General features: G+C 39.4%; 1 protein-coding gene across 3 annotated transcripts in view; it reads left to right on the top strand.

Moving 5' to 3' along the window:
* The window catches only part of LOC124711364 (glucose dehydrogenase [FAD, quinone]-like), a 102,126-nt gene extending 87,618 nt beyond the window's left edge, over positions 1-14,508 (top strand). For 2 of the 3 annotated variants that reach the window (XM_047241403.1, XM_047241404.1), the window contains exons 6-9: positions 2,982-3,162; positions 4,873-5,048; positions 5,239-5,510; positions 6,514-8,187. In XM_047241403.1, the coding sequence (XP_047097359.1) occupies positions 2,982-3,162; positions 4,873-5,048; positions 5,239-5,510; positions 6,514-6,862 (978 nt within the window). In that variant the 3' untranslated portion in view covers positions 6,863-8,187. Of the gene's footprint in view, positions 1-2,981; positions 3,163-4,872; positions 5,049-5,238; positions 5,511-6,513; positions 8,188-14,480 lie in introns of those variants that run through there. The other variant, XR_007005465.1, reaches the window with a different exon arrangement.

Raw genomic sequence — 14,508 nt, forward strand, 5'->3', positions numbered from 1 at the left:
GCACTTAACACTACCCTGGCATTGTACTAGAACCTTGCACATATCTTGGCTGGCAGTTTCGCTAGTTTCTCAGTACAGTTGAGGGAGAAATTTAAAAGTCGAACACTAAACGACCGACGTCCAATGTAACATGAAGCAACCGACGAATTTTGTGGCATTTGATGGCTGCCGTATCTCAGATTGTTCCCAATGTCTGCAGTGACAAATGCAAAGTACTTCTAAGATTTTATTACTGTTTATGCAAGCAAGATGATGTCAATAAAGTATTATTAATGAAATGTGAATATCTGTACATCCTGCCGGATAATCTACTAGAAAAAAAAATCTACTACACAGTTTGTTAGAGGACAGATAGTTTGATCATAGGAAAATGGCTGTCATTTATTCATGCAGTTAGTACGCCAAAAACTTCTAAAATAAGAGTGACACGCCAGAAATGTAAGCACAGCTATAACGGATGTAAACAGCAAGAATGATAGGGTCCTTTATGTATTTTAAATTTTAATCAGCAGACTGGACACACATTTTTACTTGTATTCTTTCAAGGAAAGTTATTGTCTGTTACTTTTTAACTAAAATGAATGCAAAGCTTGTGCTCATTCACTAGGTTCCCACCTGTTGGAAGCGTCTATAGGAAGCTTTCCACGCATTACGTCAGATCACGTGCTCCCACAGCGAGTACTCGATTTTGGCCAGAAAGTCGCTCATGAAAAACGGCCTTTAACGTGTTCACCACAATAATTGTATGGGTTATTTTTCTTGGAGCCCATGAGAAATATGGGCCCCGCAATGAACTTGTGACGGCACATTAGTTGCCTTGCCCGACATACATCGCGAACACTCGGTTCTGTCCAGATCCCGCAGTCAATCAATATGTCAGTGCGAAGGTAACCACTGAAGGTCTTATCTTTCCCATGTGTTATCGAGAGATTGCACGTAGTTAAACGCGTAGTTAAGAAGTAACTCATTTGAAATAATAACTCGTTCCCTGCCCGGGGACAGTCTTTGGAACTCATGAGACCTGTATGTTACGTGCTATGATGCACGCCACAGTGTCCGTACATAAATTTTCTGCAGTGACGTTAGTGTTTCAACAAAGTTAGCTGGATGTGCTTGAGCAGTGGTTGATTTCACAGCTCAATACAGATTCCTCAAAAATTTTTACGTTCATAAAGCACTGATGAATCGAAGGTGGATAAAGGACCACAAATTATAGAACAAGAGTAAGTCCACCTAACCATTGATCAAACGCAAATACAGAAATCTGGTAGCTACACGAATTGTTGCACTCCCTGACAAAGCTAAGCAGACATTGTAGGAAGTCAATGCAACTTCGTACACATACACACCATCGATGCATATGTAAATCATTAGCATTGCAATTCCCTGTCACAGGTACATGTCACCAGAGTGCATTAATGTCGTTCGTGTTTGGTGCTGCTACCAGTCCTGGTAGGGTACACAAGGAGCCTGAATAGCATCGGCTACTGAGTGAGCAATGTGAAGGGTATGGAAATGACATGCACTCGTGTCAGACAGCATTATCAGTACCTGACGGGCTTTCCAAGCAGTAACATTGTGGATCTCCATTTGGCCAGCAGGGCGAATTGTGCAATATCGAGATTTCTGGGGAATTCAGATGTAATAGTGGCTCGATGTTGAACTGCTTGGGAATGTGATGCCAGACGTAATCGACTTCATGCATCCGGTTGTCCAAGTCTGCTCACCACACCACACCACACCACACCAAACAAATTATAACTCCTTCACATCTGCACCTGCCATCCAAGAAGAAGTTATGGATTCCCTGCATCATTTTGTGTCATCCCGCATCATTGGTTGGAGTGTAGCAGCAGCCAGATAGGGGAATTACCATCCCATGTGCAGACTGCCGTCAACACCTCAACACAAATAGCTGCGTCTGGAGTGGTGCCGTAACTGGGAAGCGTGGACTGTTGACGAATGCCGTCATACTGTGTTCAGCGATGAACCGTAGTTCTGCAATACCCCAGATGACCATTGTCCTGAAGTATGACGACGACCTGTTAAGAGGACCCACTCTCCCAATGTTTTGGAAAGACACATCGGTGTTACATCTGCTGTCACAGAGTGGGGAGCCATTTCACATCATGGCTGACAGTGATTAACGAAACTGACTGCACAGCATTATGTCACGGATATCCTGCGTCCTCACGTTACCTCTCATGTCACAGTATCGTGGTGCCATTTTTCAACAGGACAATGCTCGTCCATGCAAGACACATGTATCTATCTACGCACTGTCTCCGTGGCGCTGAGGTACTCCTATGGGTAGCAGAATCCCCACATCTGTCCCCTATTGAATACTGTGGGACCAGCCTGTTCATTAACTCGATCACAGTGCCAGTATCCCGGATATCAAGCACCAGTTTATATAGTTGTGGGCCAGCTTGTCTCAGGAGAAGATATAACGGCCTTATGACATTCTTCCCAAACGAATCAGTGCAGGCATCCAAGCCAGAGTGGACGCAAAGTCATACTAATAAGTGAGCCCATACTGCCAAGTTCTTTGTAAACTTGACGCAATTTTATAATCACTGAAATAACGTGACATACCCTCTCAACTGTAAAGTTTCGTTTCATTTTCCACCTCCTTCTGGGTGCTTCTCTACTTTTGTCAGGAGAGTAGCTTCCATAGGGCAGCTGCAGTGTTCAAAATGCAGCTGTCAAAAATGTTATACTGACGTGACCTAAATAATTTATGCCAGCTGAAGATGGATGAAGCCCAAAACGCGTTCTTGGCACACAAAGCTACTTTCAGAATGGCTGATTGCTGTATTTATTCAAGTAAATCATTACTTGTCTCTTATGTGATGTTTCAATGCCTCCAATCCAAATTCTGATTAAAAATACGTTAATGCTCTGTGTGTCATGTTGTCGACATTACTGAAATAGAAGGACGAAAGTGAGCAGCCAGAGTGGGATGTTTTTGTCCGTTACAGGTGACCCGTGTGCTGGTAGACCCACAGTCAAAGCGGGCCACAGGCGTGGAGTATGTGCGAAAGGGCAAGACACGACGATTCATGGCCGCCAAAGAAGTCATCCTCAGCGCTGGAACTGTCGCATCGCCGCAGATCCTCCTCCTGTCTGGAATCGGTCCTAAGGAGCATCTGCAGAAAGTCGGTATGTAAACAAGATGTGGTACAAAAACACAGCTAACAGTGACGTAACTCTACAGTGAAACTTATGGTCATGAGTGACTTCGTCCTGGAATCGGCCGTGCTTTCCATTTGCTAAGCGTGACACCCAGTATTCCTGTTGGATTAAAAAAGTACATTAGAGTGGCAGTGCTTAATCCAAAGGTAGCGGTTTCAGATGCTCGTAGCAAAAAAATTTTCATCCCCACTATTTGGCAAGCTAGGGAAGGAGAAGAGAGTTTATCTCATTTCTTATCACCAGTCTCTGTGATAAAACTTTGGATTAAATTACAAACATCCCCACAGGAATCTCAAGTTTCATGGTAGTCTGTCCACTGAGTTCATCTATTAAGTCGTTATTCAGCAACGGGCTACATTCGCTGTTTATTAGTCTCACGTTCCTGTCTCATCATGAACAACACAAGCACAATACTGTTGCATTAAATGACAGGATGGGAAGTTTTAATAGGGTTTATTGCAGATTTTTAAAAGTAATCATAAACTCGCATAGGTAATCACATCTAACATCAATGGCATTGAAAACGGTAGCTGCTGATCCATAATGAACTGTAGTATTCAGAGTGTCACGGACGACATGTATGAGAAGTCTCCTGATGTATTGCACTGTATATTGGAGTATTTACTTATAAAATCTAGGTATCCAGGGAATTGGTATTTGCACCATTATGTGTTGTGCAGAGATCTAAGTGTTTCTATGTCTTCCTTGACATCTTACGTAACATCTCAGGACTTATGACTTAGTTTCACAAGTCTTCTTCAACTCCATTGTGCAATTATTCATTAGTCGTGGACTGAAACTGAGCAATGTGGACTTGATTATTCCCCATAATAATCTGTCTGGTGTGGTAAGGTCTAGGCTTCATGCTGTACCTTTCAGTGAGGCTGGAGGTGTTGCTGAAGCATGCCCAATGCAGTAGCCACATCTTTGTTCGTTGAGGAACTGTCACATCTTAATAGTAAAGTGCACTGGAGTTCAGTTCCACTGTAAACATACATTATCTAAATTGTGGTTCATTAGTCACGTAATGTACATAATCTAAGTCATTTGATTCAATAACAGGACACACAACAATAGTGTAGTAAAAGATCACCATAAACATACAACAACTAGCCCTAATAATAAAACAATTATGTGCATGTCTATGTATATAATTTGAAAAATCAAGTACTGAGTAACTCCTTCTCAAACTGTCATTTCTATGTTAGCATTAATCATAAATTGTTGTTAGTATACTTCAAAATAGAAGCCTGTACTGAATGCTTCGGCCTGTTAACATATAACTTGACACATTCCCCGTCCCTGAAAGATTTCCTTCGTGACATTTACAGACTGAAGTGTCTGAATGGAAATCCTTAGGTTTTCCAGGTGTGATTACTAAAACTTTCCTTGTACTATTTAGACTTATTTTCTTAGGTCAAGGATTTTTAAATGAGAACAAATCCACGTAGAACCAAAAGAATCAGGCCTGAAACGTTGCCCACAGTCTATTCTGCTTCAATTACACTGTCCTCAGGAGACAGATAAATAAACCTTGTAACATGCTGTGGCTGTTGTGTATCTTTACATGATTTAATGGCTTGGCTTGAGTCAGCCCAATCACATGCAAATTTCACAGAAAATTCAGCACTGTTGTTCAATGAATGGAATTACTAAATATCTGACTCATTTCTTTAGGGATACCTGTCATCCATCACTTGCCTGGTGTTGGAAGACGTCTCCAGAATCATGTTTCATACAAGATGAGGGTCCAGCTGAACAACTGGAAGCAGGAAGCACTGCTGAACAATGGAACACTTCATGAATATGTGAAGAAGAGAGTAGGACCAATAACCTCCACAGGAATGTCACAGGTTTGTTGCTTTCTTTGAAGTAGTATACTAACAAATTACCTCTAATCCTTCTGATTCAAACAACATGAAGAATGATGAGTTTATGAGCAGAGTGAGAATGGACTGGTACAGAAAAGATTAATTTCCAAATGGTAAGACTTTTAGCCACTAGCTTAATGTGTGTATGACTGAATGGATGGTTTGCTTGCAGCTGACAGGCTTCATCCGAACCAAGTACGCACCTCAGATGCCCGCGAGTCTGCCAGATGTGCAGATATTCTTCGCTGGTGAGCAGGCTAATGGTTCTTCTGTAGTGAGCAGCTCCTCACCTCCAGCATACATAGACATTGTGCCCACACTGCTTCGACCAGAGAGTCGTGGTTACTTAGAACTACGCAGCAAGGACCCGTTCCAGCCACCACGCATATTTGCCCAGTACTTCAGAGATATGTTTGATGTCAAGGTGCTGATTGAGGGCATCAGGTATGTACCTGAAACATTTATCATGTTTGTTTATATAGTTTTATGTTAAATACCATGTAATCTGTTACTCTGCAACAGATGTTATAAAATGCATGGAGAAGGACTTGCTGCAGGGTTGGACAAAATAATATTAACACCTACCCAATATGGTACACGGTCCCTTTCATCATCCAGAATTCCCTTGGAGATCAAATCGTATGAACCCAGTCTAAGAGGTCAATGTGAGAGGGTGCTAACTGTTGCATAATTGTTCTCCCCATATAGATAAAGGCTGCTCAATAATATTAAAATATGGTGTTTTTTAAGGACAGAGATGATGTATTACTTTATCCTTATATTCAGCTATTTTCAGTGGTGAAAATAGGTCATTGTATGTTGCAAGATTTAATGTCACACCATTCTCATGGGAAGAACATAACCTACAAATGTTTCATCGACTTTGAAGTTTAACTTACTAGTAACCCAGAACACCTCCAAAGAGGACAACAAAGGACAGTGTCTTTGCATTACAGAAAAAAATCTGTGAAACTGCATGTTCGTATCAGTCTGTTCACATTATTTTGTCTAATTTCTGCCAGACGATGCAGAACAACTTCAGTTTGACTTTGAACCACATTGGTGATAATATCACCCATAAGCAACAGTTTTGCTTTCCTTTGTTCTATTTCAACCATGTGTCTGTATCATCTGTTTAACTGATATCTTGTGTAACAAGGAATCTCCATTTTTTTTTCTTTTCTTTTTCATTCATAGGTTCTTATCCTTCTGTCATTCAATCCTCAGGGTGTTTTGAGACCACCATATATTTTTTTTTTTTTATTCTGTACTTACTTTTCCCCCAAATCATATTAGTGACAAATTAGCACATCATTAGTGCACGGCAACCTAAAAAAGAAAGTGGTTGCCTTTAAGTGTTAATTTATTTTTTTGTGTGCTGTTCTGATAATTCATGCTATTTTCATAATTAATATTGTAAATTCAATGGGACTCCGTTTTCTTGCAGATTTGTGCTTGAATTCGTCAGAACACCTGCCATGAGAGAGCTGGGTGCCAATCTCACACCTGAACTGACCCAGGGCTGTGAAAGATATGTGGCAGGATCAGACGACTTTTGGGCTTGTGCTGTGAAACGCTACACAGGCCCTGAGAATCACCAGGTGGGAACGTGCCAAATGGGTGACCCCTATGATCCTAACACTGTCGTTGATCCCCAACTCAGGGTAGTAGGAATAAAAGATCTGCGTGTCGTAGATGCCTCTATAATGCCACATGTTCCCTCAGGCAACATTAATGCACCTATTGTCATGGTTGCTGAGAAAGGCGCACAAATGATCAGAGATGATTGGCACTGACGTCACATCTTCGTGAACACAAATGCAACACCAGTGAAAAGATGCAGCTTATGTTAGTCAATATTATTGATCTATTTCTGAGATTCGTGGTGTGTGTGTGTGTGTGTGTGTGTGTGTGTGTGTGCGGTGTAGTATAATTGTGGTTTCACACTTATTTTTAATTTTGAAGTCTTCTTGTATTTATTCAAATATTTTCAGAGTTGAAGGGGTTTACTTAAGTTTAATCAGTTTCTCTCAAGCAATTTCAACATCTCTACTTTTCCTTTGGCAAAAACTTTTACTTCTGGTACTGTGTACAACTGAATTTTTTTTAGTTGTTAACATGCTCCTAGAACATTTCTCTTCTAGCCACATTCTGTTCTTATCTTACGATGTTGCTACATTTTTCTTTGAACATTAGGTCTTAGAAAAGTAATAAACTCTATGAAGGATCTGTCTGTCACTTCTCAGAAAATTATTACTATGAATGCCACATAAATGGACAATGAAAGTTTTCATTTTCCATAGTTTCCCCTTCAGTTTAATTCATTCAGACTGAAAGAAGAGTATTTAATAATACCTTTATGTATAATTTGCCTTGTTATGGGCACACCTACAACATTCAGGCTGAGTGTCTATTTCTACCTCTTGCATATTTTCTGAAATTCTGCATTACAGATGCAGTGAAATTTAGAAAGCACTGAGGTGACACTACACAAACCGGCACATTCTACATCTAGGTGCTGTCTGTTGGTACCTCATAACATTCAAGTTGTTTTGGTGTGTAGTTTTAGTATTATAATGCCCCAGTATTGCCAAGTCAATAATTGCCATACTATTGTGATCTCAAGAGTCTTTTTGAAGGCAGTAATAAAGCATGAATACTATTTTATATTGGACGATTTAATATAACAGGAGTAATCTGAGTAAATTCGGATTATATACTCAAAACTGAATGAGAACAATTGATTGGGATGAGTAATTCTGAAATTGTACGTAAACGGTCTACCTGTAAATCACAATCCCAGTGACACAATTAATTTAAGATCACCTGATTAGCCTACATCAAATGTGAGGAGTTATTGCTCCAGAGTTACAGATTTGTTTATTTAGTCAGTAGTCATATTGACTTCCTCTGCAGTGTAACCAAAGATATCAATATAATTATAAATAAATTATGCTCCAAATTATTTGTAAAAACTATTCATTTTTTAAAACATTATCTCTCCTGCTTCCTACCAGATTCTTAATGGCATTTGTGGTGTTACAGTAGTTCATATTTGTAATGAAATTTATAGTTCAGTGTGAGTACGTGGACTCATATGCAAGTCTACCTGTCATAAATAATAGCTACAATACTCATTAATTCTATGCCACCCATGAGTATGGCTGCTTTACAGAAATTGATTGATTTTTCTCTTCCAATTACTTGAACTCTGACAATATCATTAGTTATCTATTAAAATTATACAAATTTCTGGCAGCAAAATAGCTAACTGTGGACAATAAAATGAAAAAAAAAATACATAAGATTCATCCATTTCTAATTGCTAACAATATGTGTTAAGGCTAACACTAAGACTACCACACTTACTGCCAGAGAATACATAATTCCATCAAAAATTCCTCTGATGAGGAAGCCACATTGATAAATGAGTATTTCTTTCCTGTTTAGATAATATATAGGCAAAAATGGAAATAGCAGGTCAGTGCAAATAAGGAATGTAAATGACAGTACACAGACACATTCAAAAAGAATACATTAATGCCCAACAACGATAAAAATAACAACCGGAACTGATTTACAAATTACAATTTCTGAATTTTGGGGCAGCTAATATTGTGGACAAATATATCAGGCAGGTAATATTAAATCCTGATAAAACAAACCTAAAGTTAATAAAATAAAATATGAATCCAAAACAAGTGAAAGTTTATTTCTCACAGCTGACAAAACCATGAAAACACTTTACCCTTCTTTTGTATCCCATCCGTGTACACAGACTTTCATAAATCACATATTCTACTGATACTTTGTCTTCTGATCATGTGCCATTTCAGTACTGGCTGGGAAATAACATGTACAGATAGTATTAAGAGTTCTTCTGTTCACCTTTAATGGGAAATGAAATAACCAAAATAAAATCATTTTGGTCAACAGTCTTTGGTATATTCACAATATGAGAGACTAACAAAGATGTGAATCTGTTGGCTGTGGAAAAATTAAATGAATTTTTACCTAAGAAACAAGTCTTCGTTTGAGACAGGTATCAGAAACTCGCTTGAGGAAAAAATCTCAGGAAAATGTAGAAGAGATTTTTAACAAATTTTGAGTGACTGAAGTCATGGCATGTACATCGAAAACAGAACTACATGCAGAAGGTAGGAGGAAACATACATTGTACTATGTGTAAGCCAGGCAGGTTGATACATGGAGAAACACAGACATATGAAACTAACCTGCAGATCAAGAAAATACATGTTGAAATGAAAAGAAAGAGAACTGAGGAACACCACAGGATTAACCATCCCCCTACTTGGAAAGCATTTTCTGCCTTCCAGTGGAGTATGAGAGGTGTGTTTAAAGCAGGGCTTAACAACTGGCCGGTTTTGAGCGTGAGTACTTGCGTCTGCTCAGGCATGTGCTCGCGAGCAGCTGCAAGGTCGCGGAATAGGGAGGGAGGGGAGGGAGGGGAGGGAGGGGAAATGTGCGTGCACGTTTGGATAGGGCCGCAGCGTGCCTATTGAATTCGCGCTGACTGTGTAACGTTTAAAGTACTACGATCAGCTCTAACAGTCACTTCGCTGATTAAGAATCATGTCAAGTCGCCGTTGTGTAACCCCAACCATGCTTTCGCAGTTCAACCCCCATTGGGAGGAATTGCATCTGTTTACAGAAAAAGATGGTGTTGCAAAATGTTTAGTATGTCACAAAACGCTGAATTCTTTTAGGAAATTTAATTTGCAGCGACATTATATGTCGTACCACGCGAAAGACTACGGAAGTGGAAAATGTGATGGACCATGCACAGGAAGTTATTAAACTTAAAAGGAAGCTATCCGAAGAAGATCTGGACGACGAAGAAAAATCAACTGAGGCAGCTCTCAGAGTGAGTTACAAAATTGCTTTGCTTTTAGCAAAATCCCTGCTCCCCATCACTGATGGTGATTTAATAAAAGAATGTTTGGTGGTTGCCGCGGAACATGTGTGTCCATCTCAAGTTGAACAGTTTCGGATTGTGCCATTATCTAACATGACCATTATGCGTTGCATACAGGACATGGCAGACGACGTGCAGAGCCAGCTTGCAAATATCCTTAAAGATTTTATGGCGTATTCTCTATCTCTGGACGAAAGTGTTGATATCACATGAACAGCGCAGCTTACCATATTTATTAGAGGTGTTAATAGAGATCTTCAGGTGAGGGAGGAGCTCCTCGGTGTAGTAGCCATGAAGAACACTACAACCGGAGGTGATATTTTAAGTAGTGTTGAAGAAAGTGTTGAAAATATAGGATTGTCATGGAATTCTTTAGTTTCAGTGTCTACAGATGGTGCACCAGCGATGACTGGTAAAAAATCAGGTTTCGTCACGCTGTTGAAAGGGGAATATGCAAAAACAGACCGTGCCGAATGAAACAAGGGGCGTTCACTGGCTGATCCACCAGGAAAACTTATGTGCAAAGAGTATCACTCTAAAAAATGTGATGAGTGATGTTTTTCGTACAACCAATTACATAAGGAAGCATGGGCTACAACACAGGCAATTTAAAAGTTTTCTAGAGTATGTAGAAAGCTTTCTTGAGTATGTAGAAAGCCAGTATGGTAGCCTGCCTTATTACAGCGAGGTCCGCTGGCTTAGTCGTGGCGAATTATTAAATCGATTTTTTTGCCTATTAGATGAGATAAATATGTTCATGGAAATAAATAATATTCCTGAATTGAAAGAGCCTTCATGGAAATGTGATCTCGCGTTCTTAGCAGATTTAATTAGCCATCTGAATGCTTTGAACATTTCACAACAAGGTAAATATCTACTAATTACTCATTTCATAGATGGAATACGAGCTTTTAAAATGAAATTGACAATTTGGGTGAGTCAGCTGGAAACAGGAAATCTAGCTCATTTACCTACATTATCATCCATGCAAGATGTTCACAAAGACTGTGAACATTATTCACATGCCCTTAAGGAAGAATTTGATCAACACCTTCAAGATCTGACAGCATTAGACAGTGATTTTGATCTGTTCTCCTCTCCATATTCAGCGAATATTGAAGAGATTCGTCCTGAGCTGCAACTAGAAATTATTGACCTGCAGTGTGACAGAGAATACAGAGACAAATTTCAGAACAAGAAAAACATTTTGGAATTCTACAGAGGCTTCCCTCAGGATAGATTTCCTCGTTTGCACAAACTGGCGGCTACAATAATATCAATGATCGGTTCCACGTTATGTTTGTGAACAACTGTTCCCTGCAATGAAATGTAACAAGACGCGCCTGAGAAACGCATTGTCTGATCGAAATTTAAACGGCACGCTGCGCCTACAATGCACAAGAACAATTACTCCGAACAGAGACGCAATTGTAAAGGGCAAAAAGTACAAGATAACCGAGAACCCCACACTCCAGTGACACCTTTTATTGTGTAACAGTTCACAAATTAATACGAATGTAGAGGCATACACTAAGCTAATAAAATTATGTGGCACGTGTACATTCTCCTTTATTTGTTTCATTTGTCACAGTAATAATTCGTGAGTGATATCCCTGCAGGTGGCCGCGGATTTACATTGACTGGCGGCAGCTGTTGTGTGCACCACGTGACTCTCCCCACTCTCCGCTCTGGTCCGGTAGTGGGGGTAGCGTGCTCGCGCTGCTCCGTGCTCGCGCCTTGCTGGAACAGCTTGCTCCGCGAGCACGTATGTTGTGAAGCCCTGGTTTAAAGTTTATCTATTGAGTATATATGGCTCTAATGAGTGTGAGTGTAGGGTGGTGTAATGTTTGTGTTGTATGATGTAGACAGTGAAACCAGGTACCAACAAAGCATACTCCTGTCTAATAGCATGAAGGGGTTTCATGTTCCTAACCAGCAGGTGGATCAGCATCAACAGTGTACTAAGCAGTAGTTCGGAATTTAATTCAGTACATCGGGGCAAAGTCTTACAGTCAGAAACTTTATGCCACCGCATCTCCTTCCCTTACCACCAATATACTGGCTGTGAAAATTTCTTCCATTCCCAGAATTCAAACTGGCTACCTTCATGTAGGGTGCCACTGAACAGGCATGTGTTTAGAGTTTTGACTAAGGAGGTAGATACAAATTGAAAATGAAACTCAACCATAAAATTTTGGTATAAAGTGATTTCCATCACTTGTTTCATAATTATCTTTATTTTAGAGATGTGTTTAACATCACATTTATGTTTTTACACCCTGTTTAGTAATTTACATTTTTACAGTTTATAATTCATACTTACACAATTTGAATATCATTCAGAAATTTCAACATTTCTTTTTTTTTTCTTTCTTTCAAAAATACAACAAGTTTTTTATAACAGCATATGAATGCACAGAAATTTAATTGTGCTGATAAAGCTTGTGTACTGTAAGTGATGATTTATTATTTTATCAACAACTCTGAATTTAATACAAAAATTAAATATTAACATTCCAACATGCTCCACATCTTAAATGTATCAATCATGTATGAGTATTACACACTTCCATCTGATATTTGTACTTGTATCATTTCTTACACACAGTCGACAGAGAAATACAAGATTAAAGAATGAATGAGAGTAGGGCAGATGAAAACACGCAAATGGGTGACACTTAAGATGCAGCTTAAACTCTGCACCAGTCAAAAGAATTGAGTTAGATACATTTATATAAAAAATAAGCCATTTTGAGAATTGGATTTTGGTGGATTATTCCTCAAATGAGTACATTTCTTGAATCCTAACTACACAATTCTGATACAATTATTTTGACAGTTTTAAGTGCAGAACATGCAATGCTGTGTCACGTTTCTTTTCTGAGATATAACATTGATTGAATATCCATCTACTATAATTCTAAAAGCATAATTTTGTTCCGCACAATGTAATTCCATACTTGCACACATTTCAATATACAGATTCCCACTGGCGAGTTTCAAGGATGTTCTGGCAATATACAGTTTTTATTTATTTACATTCTTTTAATATATCATAATGGAAGTTTATAACAAAAAATATATTACTCTCATCTGAATGCACTGGCTATTCCACACAGAAGGAAACAACAAAATAAATTATTCACCAACAACAAGCATCAAAGTATGTCACATTTAGCAGCTTGAAGGTACATAATGAAGTCAGCAGACATATCTTAATGGGTGCATTGCCCGTTCTAGTAGCAAAACAGCACCTCTTTGGATGAATGTTGAAAACAATAATATGGAGAACTACTAGTCATTAACACTAATAAAATAATGGCACCTTTCCAGTATTGGTGAGTAGTGTCCCGTTTAACATTCACAAACATTCTAGAGGTCTAAAGAAAAATTGCCTAAAATTATCATGAAATTAAGTTTCAAAGTACAGTACAAAGGAATAGATAGCTGTACCAGTATATAACGCCTTATATTAAAAATCTGTTTTTGGAAAAATGCAAAATTAAAAACACAAGAAGGCTGAAGAACGATGCTTTAACTGTTCATATGCAGAAGTATCATTTGGTTACAAAGGATGGTAGTTAATAATGCAGATACATCCAGAGTTACTCATCTTGAGAACAACAGTGTGAAGGTGCTAAGAAAATAAAATTATGCAGGACCACTTCCATAACCAGACAGTTATCATTGTTGCCTTCAGTGTGGAAGGACCTGGGTTCAATTCCTGATACCTCCTTAGACCTCTTCCGAGATGAGAATGTCTGGAATGACATCCACTCAGCCTTGTGAGACCAAATGAGGAGCTATTTGAATAAGAACCAGCAGCACCATCAGGATTCGTCTAATGGCAATAACGGGTGGAGGGATTGGTGACATGCTGATCACATGTCCCACAGTCGAAGACTGCTTCTCATACTAACTTGCAGGTAACAGTCAGCCAGATGGAACTGCGTAAGGCCTAATCCATGATGGGTGTACATTTAAATCATGTACACTGAGCACATAATTGCATATCATGTGTGTATACATGTGTGTGTGTGTGTGTGTGTGTGTGTGTGTGTGTGTGTGTGTGTGTGTAGGAAGTGGGGGAAAGTAGGGGAAGAGGGAGGGGTTCGTAGCAGCAAGCAACAGTTTCAGTAAGTAACTTGGCAAATTGCTACCCACCATATAGTGGAGATGCTGAGTCACAGATAGGCACAACAAAAAGACTCTTAACATTCATAGCTTTCGGCCGTTAAGGCCTTTGTCAACAATAGACAGACATATGCACATACACACACGTTCATGCAGACACAACTCACACACGATTGCAGTCTGAGGCAACTGAAACCACAGTGGTTTCAGTTGCCTGAGACTGCAGTCGTGTGTGTGTGTGTGTGTGTGTGTGTGTGTGTGTGTGTGTGTGTGTGTGTGTGTGTGTGAGTTGCTTTTGCTAGAGAGAGAGAGAGAGAGAGAGAGAGAGAGAGAGAGAGAGAGAGTGTGTGTGTGTGTGTGTGTGTGTGTGTG

This window comes from Schistocerca piceifrons, chromosome 8 (genome assembly GCF_021461385.2).
Source record: "Schistocerca piceifrons isolate TAMUIC-IGC-003096 chromosome 8, iqSchPice1.1, whole genome shotgun sequence".
Lineage (NCBI taxonomy): Eukaryota > Metazoa > Arthropoda > Insecta > Orthoptera > Acrididae > Schistocerca > Schistocerca piceifrons.